The 18169-nt window shown below is 45.1% G+C and overlaps 1 protein-coding gene across 1 annotated transcript in view; it reads left to right on the top strand.

The window, feature by feature from the left end:
- The first annotated feature begins 1425 nt into the window (after positions 1-1425).
- LOC128300645 (uncharacterized) overlaps positions 1426-18169 on the top strand; it is a 43615-nt gene continuing 26871 nt past the window's right edge. Inside the window, exon 1 of the mRNA XM_053036773.1 lies at positions 1426-2429. Coding sequence (XP_052892733.1) covers positions 1586-2429 — 844 coding nt within the window. The 5' untranslated portion in view covers positions 1426-1585. The remainder of the gene's footprint in view (positions 2430-18169) is intronic.

Below are 18169 nucleotides of genomic sequence, written 5' to 3'. Positions count from 1 at the left end.
TCGATGAACGAATGTGCCCGAAAGCATTTTATGCTGTTCGTTGAATTAATCATAACTTTTCTAATGTTTCTTTTTTATTATTTCCCTTCTCCTTTTGCCTTCTTTTCCCCCCAATACAGCACAAGCATTTAGGCACGTTGAAGCTAAACCGTCAAATAAACGTTTTGCTGCAGTACCTAAGGCTCCACCAAGAACAGGAGCTACCGAGGAGTTTGTTGGGACATTCGGGGAGCAAAAACAAGTTTTGACGAAAATTTCCCCATCAGTGCTTTTGTATAATAAGAAAAAAAAAACAGGGAGAAAAACAAGCACAAAGAAACAATAACGCCCCACTAAGAAATCGTTGTGCATTCTGCGTGTGCGTGGTGTGAGTGAACCGCTCGTAATAAATAAGCAAACAATTGTGAAAGTTCTACCACCAAGTGACAAACCCACATAGCCAACATACGTTCTCGCTTTGGAAAGTTTTTGGAACAGCGCGACACCGAACAAACCGGAGAAAACCTTCAATCTGCTGGCATTGCTGCAGTTCAGTACTGGAGCACTCTGGTTCAGCCTGTGGCTGCTGTTTTAGCGATTGCCGTGCGTGTACCAGCCCTTGTATGCGTGTGCCGTTGTGTGTATGTGTATTTCGCGCGTTGCTCACAGTTCTCCGCCAGGGTTTCTATTAATAAAGCTATGAAGCTAATGTTTCTGCTGATGATGATGATGATGGTGAATGCGAATAAAATAATGCCGACTGGTCCATCCCAGCGGTGTTGGTAAGGAGATCGGCCAGCGCAGGTCCCTGAGTGGCGGCGGTGTCACGGGGTTGCAGTGGGAAAATTGCGTGAAATTGGCGGATCTGTGTGATGCAGTGCATGGGCCCCCAGTGCCCTCTACCGAACTCGTGCACTCGGAAGTGTTTGCTTTGGTGGCTAATAAATTGAATAATTCGAAGCGGTTTGGAGTTGGGAAGATTCTTCAGCAACGCGGTGATAGAAGGAAGGAAAAAACCTGACCCGTATCAAGTGTACGTGTAGTGAGTTTAATGAGGTTTAGGTGAGACAAGTGTGTGTGTGTGTTTAGTTGATCAGTGATTACGTAAGAGCTTTGGTAGCGCCGGTTAGCACACGGAAGGTTGAATCGCAAAAGTCAAGAGCGCATTAAGATATCGCGGTGTCGTTGCCATAGTTACTGCGGTGGTGTGGCCCAAATAAATCCATCCACACATCGTTCAATACTTCATTGGTGCGGTGCGCGAACGACGTGCAGTTTGCAATAGTTCACTTTCTCCGGCGCGGTGTTTAGTGTCTCTGTTCGAGGTGTGCCGAGCGAGAAGATCAAGAACATTGCCGTGATCGCTAAGTGGCTGTGAGAAACGTACTAGACCGTACGGCAAATCCCAACGGCTTTTTACCAAGGCCGACGTGTGTGTGTGTTTGTTTCCGTGTGTGTTAAATTGGTTCCGGGTTCACGGTTTGGAGTAGAATACTAGGCAAGGTTAGGTTGTCAAGGTGGGCATACCTGCGTGTATGCGAGTGTTTAGTGCCGTACGTCAGTAGTATTCCCACATCCGGGGCACAGTGGAACAAGTGTAGTCATAATGCCCGCCACATCGTTCGTGCACGTTCACAGGAAGCCACTGTACTATGCGCGTCCCGAGCGCACACTCTACGACAGTGCCGACGACATCCGGAATGTCTGGGACGGTTCGCTGGAGAATGAGGAGAGCAAGGAGAAAGAATCGACCGATGATGAGTCGATGGGTGAAGGACCACGGTTGGAACTCGGAATGCTAAAGTCGTCCGAGTCACCGGAGCAAGATATTCTCGGTCGTCCGGAGCAGAGCTGGAAGCTGTTGGAGGCCCTCGATGCGCTCAGCACTTGGGGTCCAGCGAAATCTTCGCTAGAATTAACGTCCCTCGGTGATGGACTGGTCGCGAAAGCAGTTGCTCACCGAGCAGAATACATCCGGCGGTGTAAAACATCCAGCATCGACGGGCTCTGTTGTCCGATCTGCGAAGGAGTGCTAAGATATCCCGTCACAGCCACCTGTGGACATACCTTCTGTCGGCAGTGTTGCTTCGGCCATAGCCGCTGCACCGTCTGTGGACAGCGGTTTCCCTCTGTCACGGCAACACCGACAGCGACCAGCTCGTCATCCGCATTTACGTCCACACCGTCCTCTTCCTCGTCGACGGTAACTTCCGCCTCCTTTGCCTTTCCCGCCTCGTACGAAGCCCTGCCGGCCCTAAGCCCGGCGGAAGGCACCGAGGAAGTGTCCGCGAGCGGAGGTTTCGAGCTGGACATTCTTATTCGGCGACTCGTCGAGCGCTGGTGGGGTCCGGAGCTAAAGGCGGCCGAACTGCAGGAGGAAGCACAGCGCCATCTAGAGGCCAACTCGCTGGACGAGGCACTGCGCTGCTGCAATCAAAGCTTAGAACACGGTAGGTGCACATTTCTACCTCCATTTATCACGAAACCACATAATGCTGGCAGGAAAATTACACAATTGAGCTGGAAAATGAATCGATTTGTAATCCATTACTGCGCTCTTACGGCAAGAACTTGCTGCTCCAAGATGTGCTCCAACTTTTGGTCACGTTTTGTCGAATCAAATGGCGAAAACTAATCCCGGGGAATCGTGTACTCGCTTACGGACATTTCATGGCTCATTCATCACGTAGCGGGGAATGCATGGCGCTACTCTTTGTCAAACTGTCGAAAATTAGTTTCTATCGCGCCCGGGCACGAACCGACCCGAGCACCGATGTGACAAAGTTTTGACGCTTGTCCAATAGAACGAATTGCTACATTCTAAGGGCGTTTTTTTGCGGGATTGACGGGATTGTGATTTGATTAATTAAGTTGGGATTTATTTCTTTGTAAATTGGAATATTTTTACACTTAAGAGAAACTTTGCGCGATTTAGTTTGAATAACTTGCTACTTCTGGTAGGATCAAATTGCTTCTTAATAAAAGAACTTCTTACGAAGTGAAACAATATGAAAATTGGAATTCTATATGACGAGAAGAGAAGAGAAAGTTTTTCTTAAAAGGTTCAACCGAAAACCCTAGACAGCTAGGAACTTCCACTTTATTCGTTCACTCAGAAGCGAGATGAAAGGACCTGTCAGTTCATCCGTTGGAAAGGTCCATTTTCTCGTCGGGTTCTTGGGGATTACAGCACCCTTGCAGCCGGCAAAAATGATTGATTTCGCACAAGAATGCTTCCAGAGGTTTGTCCTCGACACGTCATCAACACTGCATCACTCAAGTGGGGGGTGGGGTACAAGTTTGGCTCGTTCCACATGCAGAGCTGATGAGAGATGGGTTTTATAAAGTTATGAACCTCTACACCGATGCAGCTGCGCTTTCGGTGAACCGTTTTTTTTGTGGAGTTTCTAACACAAGAAAGCCAAATAAAAAACAGGCAAACATGAAATATATGAACAGAACACCAGGACGATCGTAAATCGCAGTTTCCGTACGGTACCACCAAGGTGAACCGGCATCAGCTTAATCCTCCCGGGAATCATGTGTGGATGGATTTATGAGTTCACAATGCGCATTTTCTTTTGCGGCACCAAAAAGAAACATGAACACTTGTTGTTGTGGGCAAAAAACAAGGACGGCGAAAAGGCACCGAAAAACGAAAAACGAACCCCTTTCGCAACGTGTGAACTGACAAAAGGATGTTGATAAGCGCCACCATCTCGGCATAATGCAAAGGCTATAAACATCAGCGCACGTGTGCCGGGTGAGTTTTTCTCGACTTTACGTTTTGTTTCCAATTCCGGTTTCAGAGTTTTGAGGCGGAATTTTCATGTATTATTTTCATCGCCCCCGTGCTACTTGCTGCACGGTGGAAGGTGCAATGAATCCCGAGTGAGAAATATCAATTTAACAGACCGCAAAAGCCCAAAGGCACCTTTCAATGGGATTTTAGCTGCCGTTGCGGTGTGTGTGTGAAAATGTGCCAGAATGTTTCGCAAGCAAGCTCGAAACATTTCGAAAAACTAACTTCCCATTTGGAAGGGGAATGGCAGACAGAAAATAATCCAAAACCGGTCGCACCATTGGGTCGTAAAATGTGGAGTACGGAGTAAAGTTTCCCCCGTAGGTGATTGGAATTTGAAAATCAATTTTTATTTTTTTCCGTACATACACACACACACTTTAGCACGGAGCGACACGAGCCAGAAGTACATCCGGTACGGGATGCAGCGGTGTGAAAGTAACAACGGTTGGATTTAATGTGAACCATGCTCAGACATTATTTTACGACCCCGTTCTGGGTGGGAATAAATTGAAAATGGTCGTTAAAAGTTAGTTTATAGCAAATATGAATTATTCTCGACTCGAGTTGGTCGACAACTTTCGATGTTTTTTTTTTGGTTGCTTGTTGCAATAGTTAGCAAGGGATAAATTATAGCTAGTAATAGTAAAGTGAAGTTTCGCATTGTCGTATTTCATGGTAAAATATTAAATTCTAGCGACGTAACACAGATGCAAACGCACCAGAAAGGTCACCAACCATTCTTCAATTTAATCGGATTCTTTACTGATAAGCACCTTACCAGAGCTGTTCTCTCGGCTTTCCCAGTTCCTTAGCACCATTGAGAGGGTTTTGTTCAAGTATAAGAAATCACATTTCCTCGGTTCGCAGCCTTAAAGCCGGGTGGCGGGTGGTATAATCTTTCCCTTTGCAATCATTTTCCATCTATCACACCAGCGAAAGGGATTCGTTCTACACGTTCACCGAATTTCACCCCAAAACCCATCGCTTACGAGATGCAAAAAAGCAACGACCGTCGGTTCTTTATATCGCAAGATAAGAACGCTCACGTCCGCAGATTACTCAGACAAACTTTGGGCCCCGTTCCCGCCACCTTGTCAGCAAAGGGGGACGATATACATTCCCCATGCGCCGGCGAAGGTGCGGCCCCAAAAAGCTTTAAGTAGTTTCCATTTATCTTAAGGGGTAAATCGAGGGTTGAAATACAATAAAGAACAACGACCCAATCGCTTCATTTTCCGTTCATCAAAGTTTAAGCTGCTTCGCTGTTGATTGAATGTACATTGCGCGGCGTTCGGGTTGCGGTACGGGAACCAGGTATTTTGCGGTTAGGTTCTTAATACCATTTACCGTCGGTAACTTTTTCGTTCGCTTAAGCTTTTTGTTTTTTTTGGGGTAAAAATTCGTCCGCGAGGGTAAAAATGGTAATCCCTATCAAGCTGTGAAAGCTTTTCACGAAACAATCTTCTGCAAAAAAGGGAAAGACAAAAAAAGGCGAGGGCTCGGCCGTTCCTGGTGACCCCTGGGGCATGCTGTGAAGGTGTAGTACAAGGATATTATGCCACGAAACATTTATCGTCCTCTTCCGTGATTGGAAAGCTCTTGCGAGCGGTCAAAGCTTCCGGTTGTTGGAGAAGAAACTTCTGCACGGGACGAGGCACTTTTCTGGGGAAAAGGCAGCTTTTCCAGTAACTCGCAAAGAAGAAAATCTATGAAGATCCCCACATTTTCGGAGTTCCCCTCAGCAGAACCGAAGAGTTTTGCTTTACTCACGATCATGACATAAAGTCTTCGGTGCGGTACCGGTCTATACCAGAGGCAAACAAAAAGAAAATTTACCATAAGAAGATTCTTCGCACAGCTTATTGCAGCGAGCAGTCTGTAGAAAAGCAAAGCCCGGAGAATGTAATAATAAACTGTTTAACTTTACGAGCGATCAAGAATAAAAGAAAGAGCCATGGTGGGCAAAGCTTGCTCGTGCCTCGTTGTGGCCTGCGGATCTTTCCACCGTGTGTTTTTTTTTTCTTGCAAAGGTTTACATTTGAAATTGAGCACCATTACGCCGGATAGTGGTAGAGGATGTGAGAGTTTTTATCTCATTTTATTCCAGACTGGGAATGGGAAAACGAGGGCAGTAAATTGTCAAAGTCATCCGACTGGTTTGAGGGTGGTGCCGGAACGAGACGAAGGAAACACAATTTAATTTTCGCTTCAATTGCTCCAAAAAATCGGTGCTTGTAAGCGTGGTTGTAAGGAACAAGTACGTCCACATCCATCCTTCCGACCATTCGTTCTAGCCCGTCGTACAACCATTGCACACACAATCGCTAAAGTAAAGTTGATCAAATTGGGATTTCTTTTATTAATTTTTTTTTCTAGCGTTTACAGAGTAAGCAACAAAAAAAAAGAACTACGAGACAGGTGTCACACCCCGATTTGCCGATCTGCTTCATTCTTTCGCTTTTCGCACGGCTCCAAATTCCCCAAAAATGCACATTTGGGAGCTTTGGGCCCATTTTTATCGTGAGTAATTTATTCGATCGCACTTTGCCCTTTCGCTTCAAACGCTTTTGTTGTAACGCGTTGGATGGGACGAATGCTGTTCGAAAGGGAAGAACTTTCGTGTTGTACAAACGATTACCAGACCGCGAAAGCGGCGCGGAATGGTCGTAAAGCGGGTTTTTTTTTCATTCTGTCTTGAGCGGTTTTGGGCGTTGAGCCGAAGCCATATTGTAGCCAATGTGAGTGTGACGAGTGTGATATAATACAGTTTTGTGTTCCTTTTTAGGAATGTCAACACAATTGTTACATATTTGTGGTACATGGCTCTTTGATCGTCTTTCTTTGCTCAGAAATGAAAATTTCCTTTAATTGCTATTTATTTTGATTAAACTAAACTTTTTCTGTCCAGTTCTTTACTTCATTTTTATTTATTTGAAAAGCTATTTTTGATTATTATTTTATTTTAATAAAACTAATAAAACTTACTTTATTCTCCTGTAAAAAATTAAATACCTCAACCGTAATCGTAATTATTTAAGTTCACCGTAAGGTTAGCTAACAACCTCTTTTTTGCTCCGGTAACGACTTCAGCTGCAATGGCATGATGCATCATGTAACATTCGAATGCACCGGCCCTATCGACGTCAACCTAATCAGAGCCAATCGTACCGATCACCTACCTTTTCCCGAGATTTTCACCCCCACTCCCCCTCCCCCCATCGTCGGTTGCACCCTGCACCGTTTGCCCTTTTCCACTACCATGGCTTCATAGGCTTAGTTCTCGGAACTACACCCCCTGACGTTCCTGTTGTTTTTTTTTTCTCTCCTTTTCTTACTTTGCGCTCCAAAATCGAGGCAACGTGCACCGACAACCCATGGCCTGGATGTTGCAAAAGCAAAAAAAAAAAGCAATGGAAAAGTGAGTGTGAAGGAAAGCTAAACACACCGGGGTCTGCCGGGCACGTGACTTGTGGTCGAGCCGCCGGTGGGCTGAGGGCTAGAAGTTTGTAATGCAGATCAACAGGCGCTAGCGCCAGCACGGGATTGTGGATGCGTTTCCCTCTCACACTCCCCCGACGCCCGAGGCGAGAAGCGACAGATGAGAAGCGGTGAAAATCGTAATGAAATGAAACTTTGATGAAGAAATCGAGCCCAACAAACAGTGAAAAAGCAACAAAAAAAAAAAAACGGGCAAAGTAAAACACATCTACATAATTGGCGTAACCATTTCGATAGTGTTTGCCCTATCCCCTCACGGGCGGTGCGATTGTACCGCCATTACGTTAGCTCACGTGAAACCAACAATACGTAACGACCGAAACGCTCCCTTTCCCCTTCGCGATGGGCGCGAGCCGTTTCGTCGCGGCCATGCCCACCCACACACGACACCCTGAACTCGAACTCTCGGCACAGTTGCACAGCGATTGCGAAAATCGCAGCAGAGATGCAGACCGGGGATGGTTTACGGAGTAGAAGAAAAAAAAAAGGCACATTATACTTATTTTGCAAAAAAATAAAAATATACGGGACGCCGCATAACGATGCGGGGTTTCGGTGGGGGCGAGATTGGTGTTCTGGCCGCACTCGTCCCTCGGTCCCGACCAAAGGCGAAGGTTCACCCGGGAACAAACCTCGGACGAAGGCAGCGTGGAAAGGCACAAATGGTTTCTTTTGCGTCGAATTTGCGTGCGTTGTGTGGTGCCATTTTGTCCTCCCGCCTGCTGCTGCGAAGCACGTGTACGTAGGGTGGTTTATTCGGCTCCGAGGTATGTTGGGTGGTATGTTTGAACGCTTTTTTTTGACACATTTTAAACTACTGACATAAGTGTAGCACGTTCATGCGGCGAGAATGGGGCAAGTAATGAGGTGTTGAAATCATGGTATGAGGTGTGTGAGTATTTTTCTGTTTTCTATTTGCCATATGGATTATTCATCAACTTCTGTTTCGCAGATAATTGATTAAACATTTGTAAGGGAATAGTGCTGTTTGATCAAATATTTATGTCACCTTATAACAGAGAGATGTACCCAGAGTATTGCTTATATTTTTTATTACATTTTCTTGAATATTTTCTTGAAAGCTTTCATCCGACATTTTTTACACTAGAAATCTTTACGCTTAATATATCTAGCCTCGAAATATCTTCTTCAAAATTATTTTTTTATATCAGAAAATTACCCGACAAACTTACAATTAAAAACTGATTTTTTAACTTTGGAGCCTTTTCATATACTTATTCGTTGGAAAATTAAGAAAAAACAAAAATTGAATAAATGTTATGCTTATTTTATTTAAAAGTCGTATTTAGTGCAAATTTTAATCAGAATAACTTTGGACTAGTTTTTTGATGGAGATGAATTTTGACGTAACGCTTCTGGGTACCGTCCAGTACAGAACCGTCTTACAGAAGTCCAATTAAAGGCATATCAATCGTCAACTTTTGGGAACCTTTATTACTTTCTAATATTAAAATAAATTTGAAAAAAAAAAAATAAATGAATTCTAATTAAAATGAATATTTTTGACCATATGAGCGCTTATCTCCGTTTTACTCAAAAGGACTCCGTACACAAAAATAAACTAGCTCTAGTGCTTAATAGCTATTAGTGATACATGATACAAATGCTCTTACATCTAGACATATATTTGCACTTTTCTGCCACCCCTGCAATGTGCTTGTACTCACACGTGTTTGGCAAAGAATTAACGATGGAAAGCATGAATCATCGCATGCTGCAGTGCAGTTGCAACAGTTTGGTTGCTTCGATCATTTTTCACCCTGCTGGTTGGTGTAATTCATAACACTCCACAACCACCCCCAATCCGGCGTCTGGATCCGTTACATTACAAATCACTCGCCGCTCCACCCGGTCAGACCAAACGCAACAATCGAGCCGTAAAGCACGATAAAGCAGTTTTGCATACGCAACCATTTTGCATGGTAGCGCGTCTTGGTAACCCACGCTGCACCCGCGAATGCGAATGCAGCCCAACATTCGGCTTATCGCGTTTTGCTTGCTTTAGCTTGAAGCGGACCCCCCCATTCTCTCTGGCTCGTTCTGTTTTCACCCACCCCAACGTCCCAGTCGCGCGTTTGGTAGAGTCAAACGAGAAAAATAGACTCGGGAGAGCAAAAAACAAAACAAAAAAACAGGGGCTAGGTCCACAGGTCCGATGGTAGATAAATCGTTACGACAACGCGTCTACATTGTTTGCGCCGTTGTGTGCAGATGCGAAACTTTTCGGTTACGTCGTGGGTGGGCGGAACAGGTGGGTATCCAGGTGGGAGGGCGAGAAAGGGAGAGAGGTTGAGATTTTATTTTTCCGACCTGAAACGATGCAAAGGAGGGCATCATGCTCATCTTGCGCCCGGTCCGGATTGCGATGCCATGTCGTGGTTGAATATTTGACGTGCGTTGAAAATCAAGTTCAGCAACGTTGCAATGGAGTTTTCCCAGCGAAACACACTTGCATGCTTCGAGAGATAAAGTCACCCCAAATACACCCTGTCACCCATCCTGTCACCCACCACTGTCACCCAAACTTTAGGCAACATTCTGTTACTACGCCAAAGCGAGGCGGCAGGTGTGCTTTTGGAATTGTTTCGAGTAGCGTTTCGTTGTTAGAACTTGCCGCTGCATCGTTCGGCTTGGAGAAGTTTTTGATGTAAATGAAACACATCTTGTTCGTGCACTTCTTGAGAAGCGAGTTGACGAGTTGTTTGATTATGCAGCTCCAACACCCACAGCAGCTCCGAGAGTGTAGCCTTTGCTTCTATCTGACGTAAAACACCAACAGCGCCCTGCTGATGCTTCACTTGGTGAACCTTCACCAGCAAGCATAAGGCCTGGTCCATGCCTTTCGTTTGGTTAACCTTAATTTCTTGCCCCTGTCCTAGAGCAGCAGCATCGAAAGGTAACGAGATGACGTAAGATGGCGTGCAATCGATGCGATTATAAAATTGGCTCCCAATAAATGCAGTTCGTCCAGGTCAGTCGGACCTGCCCCGGCTCAGCAGTGAAATGAAGGCAGGCTTACAGATTTATCTAGAACTGAGCCGGTCACACAAAACCCGACCCGACCAGCCACACAAACACACGGACGGATCGGGCACGATTGCAACAGCAGTCCGCTTGCATTGGACCGCCGGGTTTGACGCAACATAATTTGACGCAACGGCACCTGAACTGCGACCAGCGCTGGCCCGGGCCGGACGAAATAGAGAGTGGGACGAAATTCGCAACAAAGGTTATGTGCGTTATGTTATGCTGCCCGCCCGCGTTTGCGCCTGTCACTGTCGCGGGGCGTAGTGGATGCGTCTCGTGCAGATCGACGAGCAAGACGACGCATCTATCGCGCGAGCAGTTCGGTTGGATTTGTGGTAGCCCCCGATTTAATCACCCGCTACGTACGCTGCGCGCTGATGTTGTTACGAATCGCGCGGTTTATGTTGCTTTCGCGGCCACGATTGCACCCGCCACGAAACAATAGGTCGAAGGTGAAGCGTGCACCGGCGCGGGCAGGCGCAGCGGCAAACCGTGCTGTCCAACCGTAACGCCAGCAGTACAGCCAAACGGATCGACACAAAACGAGACTGACTTCGTAACGACGATTGCAATCGCGTGAGCCTCCGGGTTTTGTGTGTGCTGTGATCTACATAATAACGCGTGATCGCGCCGGATCGGTCAGCACACAACCGCCCTCCCCTCCCCTCCCCGCGGTGCGTCTGATGCTGAGCCGAGATCATGGGGACGCTGTTTGGGGCCAAACTGCATCTGCACACACGGGCCCCCGGTGCCAGTGTAGGGCTTCTCGCGTCATTCTCTTCGGTCTTGCAGCTCTCGTGCGGACGAAATGAGCTCAAGGTTAGCAGACGTTACCCAACGCTCCTGCGCCCGGCCGCCGGGTAAGCTCTCAGCGCGTTGGATCGTCACGATCATTACCTCACCCACGGATCAGGCCCGATCGAGCTCGCGGTCTTTGCGCGACAATGGCGCGAGCGAGACCCGGGGAGCCATTATACAACCGAGCATTGAAGAGCGAGTGAGAGAGCCGCTATTAAACAAATCGCACCAAAAAGGCGATCCGAATGCGAGCAACAGAGGAGGTCACTATCGTCCACTACTAAAGTTCCCGCACTCTTACTTTCTCTCTCTCTGTCTCTATCTCTGTCTCTCTTTCTCATCGGTATCCTCAGTATCCACAAACGTCAAAACGAACGGGGCGCGCGCTGTCATTACGCGAAGTCACACGTTATGACGACAAACAGGGGCGCGTAACACACTCTCGATTCCGCTTCACGCATTATTTCGGCTCGCGCACAGTCTCACACATGCAAAAATTGGTCCGTCTACAACGCGTACTCAAAACGGTGTACTAATTCACATCAATAGTGCTGTGGACAGCGTATGCTATAATGTTGCTATAATGCTATAATGCTGTAATGTGTTGACTTTCCTAAAAAGTTTGTTCATCAATAATTACTCTACCAAAATTATTAGTAATTATTAGTAATTGATTGTGTTAACAGGTAATAGTAATTTTGGATGTATTTATTGTAAATAACAAATAAATTTAACCATTTTTTAATATTGTTTTATAGTTAGTCGTTAATTTCAAAGTTCTGTAGCAATGTTCGTAAGCAAACTATCTCTTAATAATGAATGTAAATCTAATCATGCTGAAACAATGAATCACAAATTTTGAATAATTTGCCTTCATAAATAATATCATCAGCATATTAAATTTGCGTAATTAACGAACATTAAACAACTCTCAATATTTAAAAGAAAAGCTTTAGGCGTTTGAGAGATTTATTCAAAAAGTAATGTAAATCATGTGCCATTTTCAAAACGAATCAACCTATTACATGTCTCTAGTTCCAGTAACATTCAGTGAGTAGAGTTTGGTCGACTATTTTTTGATGTTTTTGTAGTGTGCTAAATTCCAGGAAAGTGGAGTCGAAGAAATGAGCATCCAAAATGTCTAATATAGCACTTTAAACGATTCGTTATTGTTTTCAATTGTGATAAAATAAAAACAGATAACCTAAACAATATATTTTTTAAAGTAAAGAAATTTTAAACATTTTTTTGTACTTCAATTATCTCGACTTCTGAAGATGTCCACAGGGAAATAATATCCTAACCCCTTCATTTTGAATCATTACTAGAAAAATTATGAAATATTCATTTAACATAAGATTTCGTACGCGTGGAAATGAATGGATTCCACAAATTTAAACGCTCATTAGTTTCCAGCAGGAATTAGGTGATGATAAAAACTCATTTCACTCCAATTTCTGATTGCCTCACACACGCGCTCGGTACGCTATCATTATATGTAATGCACTTGCTTAACATTTGCCTCGTCGAAACAACAACCAAAAAAAACCCTCCAATGAGCGCGCGGTTGCATAGCGCCATGGCTGCAGCTGACACTTGACGTAATTTCGTACACTACGCGGGCGATGCTGCGCGTCCCAATATCCCCAGCGTCCGATGATTGTTGTCTCATCGGCATCGACACACATGCGTATCCGCACCAGCTCCCGCTGACACACGTAATGGTGCGAAACCGAAATCATTGTGGCGCGTGACGACGGTTTCGGTAAGGGGGGAGAAGAGGCGAGAAGCAATAAGTTATATTACTCCAAAGAGACAGACGACTTTCGAGGGTCTTTCGCCTTCGATGCCAAAACGGGTAACCCGAAATAGGGTCATTCGCCGTGGAGCTAGGCCAAGCAGCAGGCGACATAACCGCAACCGGTGTCGGTGACGTTGTCCCACCACCCCTTTTTTTTCTCACCCGGCGGCCAAGGCTCCAGTTCGACCATTACCTGGATGCACTGTTGGGGAGTTGCAAAATTGCTTATGCTCTCAATCTGGTCAGGGGTTCTTTCGAAAGATTTTCGAAAAGGCCAACCGTGTTGGTGGAGTTGCGTAAGACGTATCCTTCGATTTTGTCCAGTGATAGAAGGTGGCAAGCGTTGAGTAATGGTAATTATTAGCCAACTTAACTAATAAACTCGAAAATAAAACTTTTAAACAAATATCTTCCGTTCCTCAACCATCGTGAAACGTAAAATCAGAGGAAAATCTCTGTCACACAGCAAATTCTATAAGTCTTCATGCAGAGCAAACATCCATTCCCAACAAAGTGCCTTCAAAAGATGAAGGAAAAGTCGACGAATTCGGTTGATTGGTGCAGTTGATAGAGTTGTCTGGCGGGAACCGGTTGTACTGCACGCGGCATGCACACGCCTACCCGGCCCAGATCTCACCCGACAGATGTTGTAAGCGTCGTTCTGTGCAACTATTGCGACATTACGGTTTTGTCGAGACAGCCCTTCGAAAATCGTAAGCCCCCTTTTTTTTGCGCGCTTGAAGGAGTGTTCTCAATGTGCCTTCACCAGCCAGCTGCCCTCGCCAAAGGTACAGGCAAACGAGAACACCGATGCCGATTGCCACCCTACCCTACCCTACCGGGGTCGTTAAAAAAAAGCGAATGTAAGCCAAACGGCGCCGAAAAGTAGGTGAGCACAAACAGGTTCGTTTGGCAATCGGTATACCACATGTGTTGGAATGCCGAACCCTGTGCAGACTGATCGATGGCAGGCAACTTTTCTGGAGTATAATTGTGCTGCGGAGTGCATAAACATTAAAGTAAAGCTGCAATGGTTTTTTACGCTAATTGCGCTCAGTTAGCCACAACGTAAATAAATCATGCTTAATGTTGTTTGCCGCTCGCGTGATGACTTCGCTGAAAAATTCCACATTTATTGGTTGTGGAATTGTGTCACCTCATTATGAAACTGCACTATGCAAATGTCAAATTGCATGTCGTAAGACAAATAAACAACGTACCGCACCGCGATTTCGAAGGGTCAAAGTAAGATCACTCCCCCATTTGCCAATCGATCATGACTCAGACACCGCTAAGGATGATCGCAAGAAGGCTAGAAAAAGGTTACTCTCTTACTGCTCACAGCTTCATGTCACAATGGTTGCTGCGATGTGTTACTTGCATCCAGCAAGCCGGTTGAGCAATTGCGCCTTCATGCCCAACCACTGACTCTTCTCTCTCTCGCTCTCTCAACCCTGTCATTTTATTTAACTTCACCGTGATGAGCTCATCTCACTCCTCAGCATAATTGCAACCGTACCGCCTGGAGCTCCTATTTCTCCAATTATCATGCCCATGCTCCGTCCTTCGGCAGCTGGGAACTTATGAGCTCGGTGCAACTCACGCATTGAGTGGCAACCGGCCTCCCCCCCAACACCAACCCCGATCGGTTGATTATTTAATTCAATAAATGTTGCGGCTTCTGCCCGACGATCGAGTTCAACTGTGGCTCCAGCACATGAGGAGGGAGGGGGTGTGTTTCGCTAGTTTTTTTTTCTTCCCCAACCCCATCCCCCATGGTTTGGGGGGATGGAAATTGGGTTTGAATGTGGGTCGAGTGCAAAGGAGAGAAAGATGACAGAAGTAAGTGAAACAAAAGGTAAAATAAAATGAAAGGGATGAAACACCGGCTGACAACATCATTTCGTAAGGTCAAGCAGAAGACGTTGTCTGCAAGCAAGTGAATGTGACCGTGTGGTGTGTGAGTGTGTGTGCGTGCGCGCTCAATGGCGTCTGGTTGCGGCAGCAAAAGGCCTGAGTAATTGCAACAGTGCAAGCATATAAGCGCGCTCACACCCCCAGAGTTGCAAGAGCTGGTCACATTTACTTTACCATTACTTAACCCCTGTTACACTTGGGCTCTGTGTGCCTGTGCAGGGTGTATCTGTACGTGAGGAGAGTTTTTTTTTTGTTGCTACTCTTTTCATTTTGCACAAATTGATAGTCACAGTGTTAGATGGACGCAGTTCGGGCGTAACGCATACAATATAGAACGCAACGGTTTGCCGTAATAGTTGCATAATGAAATACGCGGTGGAATGGAGTTTTTGTGCAGCAGAGAGTTAACAAATCCAGCGCTTTTGCTAACATAACTGTCATTAAAGCTATTTGTTTTAACGCCGATTAGGATTGGTAGAAATAATTATTACAATGAAATTAAATTAATTTAAAAGGAGACATTTCTTTATTTAATTTTTTTATACTTGAGAATTTAAAAAATCACAACGAATCTCTTTTTTAATCTATTTATTTTAATATTTTAATTTAAAACCTGTTTGCATAAATTAATTGTAAACTAAAACAATGCAAAATTAGTACACAATATCCAACATATCATAAGTTTAATATCAAAAACACATTTATCGATTGCGACGATTTAAAATTCTTAGTTATTCCAAAAAGATTCTTATTTTAAAAATCGTTCTAAGTTCTCGATCGTAACATTCATTTTCCCTCTCTATAAACTCGTTTTGAATTCACCATTTAATGCTATTTATTTTTTCCCTTTCCTTCCGTGCTTGATGTGTTGCTGTCAAAACCTTCACCACGCTCGTTTAGTTTTATCGGCTCCCAGTGGGGCAGTTGCTGCTGAATAGTCCACTACTGTCATCGCCAAAGAATGGAGAGAAAAATTAACATGCTTGACGTGGAAATGTACCAACAACAACAATTTGCCCCCCAAAGCGTGTCCACCACCGCTCGACCACCGCTACGGGGAGTGCACTGTTGACACTTTGCACAGCAACTTGGTGCAGTGGAGGCATGTTTTTTTTTTTGTTCTTTGGCTTCTCCTTGCTGTCGTCACTTTTGGGGCGAAAATGTCTACTTCGTATTTTGTTTTCGAGTAGATTTTCCACTTCTCCCGAGAGCTAATCGAATCGTCGTTTCGTGCCGTGGTGTGGAGCTTCACCTTGCTGCAGCCATTGGTGCTGCGCTGTGTTCGATTTGTCAGCTGCTGCATTCTTTTTAATCTCACCAGAGGTTTAGCCGGACTGGCACAAAACGGGAGATGTTGTCACAATCGGCAACGTGTGTTCGATTTGCTATTTCGAACAAGCATGCAGCGTGCTTGGTTCATGTCTGTTTGGTGCGATGCAACGCTTTTAGATTGCTTTTGCAGACGCGCACAGAAGCGTCAAATGGGGCCGAGCTTTGCGCGTTTACTCTGAAGGGGAGCAAAATGAATTTTTGATGAAGCATCTCTCTCCCAGGCGGTTGGCTTCGAGTGTTTTTTTTTGTTGGTTCAAGCATCATAAGAACGAAACCCACCCCCCCCTGCCGTGTGAAATCAGTGACAAATGTGCAAAAACCGGTGGATGACAGTTTTCATTTGAACTGCAGTCGAGGGTTTTCTTTCCCGTTCCTTTGGTTTTGCTTCCAATGTTTTCCAATCGAAACACTGACTTTGACTTCAATTTCATTTCACCGAGAAGATCTTTGTGACGCGGATGCATATACGAAAAACGGAAGGTGTACCAAAGCAGCAGCTCAGTTGCGCAAAATGATACTGAAGAATCAGTTCCCGTATAAAATCAATCCAATCAAGCGTTGGTCCATCCGGTGTGGTGGAGAACGATAAATAAATAAAAAAACATCAACTTTCGCCTCACAAAAACCTTCTCGATACGCAAACGGATTGAATCGAGATTATGTACATTCGATTGGTGAGGACGCCAAGAAAAAAAGGAAACTTTATTAGCGCCATCGTCGGAAGGGACGCTCGGCTAATGGAATGTGTCGAGCCAATCCATCGGAAGGCTAAGAGGATTAACAGTCGAAATGTTGATTCCGTTCGATGAAATATTGACTGGTGCAAGATAGTCTCGATTTTATAAAACTACAAATAGGATTTTGATAGTTGAAGGGAGCATTTTTAAACTTCCTCTGGAGCTCTTTTTGCTATTTGCTTCAGTCCTTGCGTATTGGAATTTTAAATTATAGTCTCTATCTATTGATTTGAAAGACGATATTCTCAGTTTGAAGGAAGTTAAAAGGAAAACAAAATATCATACCGTACGATGTGTTCCTTTAAAGTTTGATTGAATCGTCTTCCATCTTTCTGGCGATGGCTTTGACCGAACTTTCGACGTGCAGTCTGGACCTACAACTGCGACAAATGGGGGGCCGACGCCATTGAATTGCATTACCTCGCATTTCGTCTTCCCCATTGAGACAACTATTTATGTGCATTTTTTACGACTCACCATCGGCTAAAAGCATCCTCACCCGTGCACTGTGAAATGTATGATCATTCGGTGAGACCACCGACCAAAAGTGCTCTTTCATGACTCGCCAGGAACTGCAACCGAAGCAATGCATTTCGATGATGATGATGTTGGGGGGGATTTTTTTCCCATTTTGCTGTCGTTGATGTTGTTGTGTTCCTTTGCCACGATCATACCAATGCTTTTTGCACCATAGCTCATCACTCGTCAGCTGGTAAACATTTATAACAACATTATCAAACCCAGTTTGTGGTGGCGGTTGCTGTAGCGTGTGCAGCCCACTTCATCGTTGTGGGTTTGGTTTTGTTTTCCCCTCCCCCCGGTTGTTCGCACAGAGAGCATTTGTGTTAGTGTAAAACATGGCTGTGTAATCATGATGCCGGGGGTTCACTTACATCGGTGCCGGTGAACCATCGACCGTCTGGAATCGGTGCGGTCAGTCGGACAGTAAACAATTTATCCTGCACAACTGGTTGCATTCTGCCCACGATGGAATGCAGGGTGGGCGAGTGTTGTAAACAGTTTATTTGTTTTTAACACTTCTGTTCGATGTATACAGCAGCTACAAATGACCATATGTCCCGTGGCATCTGCACTTGGATGCAGTTTATATCCCGTGTAAGGGAAGGATATCCGATAAGCTTTACAGCGATCATAAAATGGTGTTCCGGGTTTTACATTCGAAGGCAGAACACACGAAACGGTGTCGTGATATGCTGTGTTGTTAAAATGTTACAACCCTCTGTACGTTATTTT

This window comes from Anopheles moucheti, chromosome 3 (genome assembly GCF_943734755.1).
Source record: "Anopheles moucheti chromosome 3, idAnoMoucSN_F20_07, whole genome shotgun sequence".
Lineage (NCBI taxonomy): Eukaryota > Metazoa > Arthropoda > Insecta > Diptera > Culicidae > Anopheles > Anopheles moucheti.
This window is presented reverse-complemented; position numbering and strand designations above follow the sequence as displayed.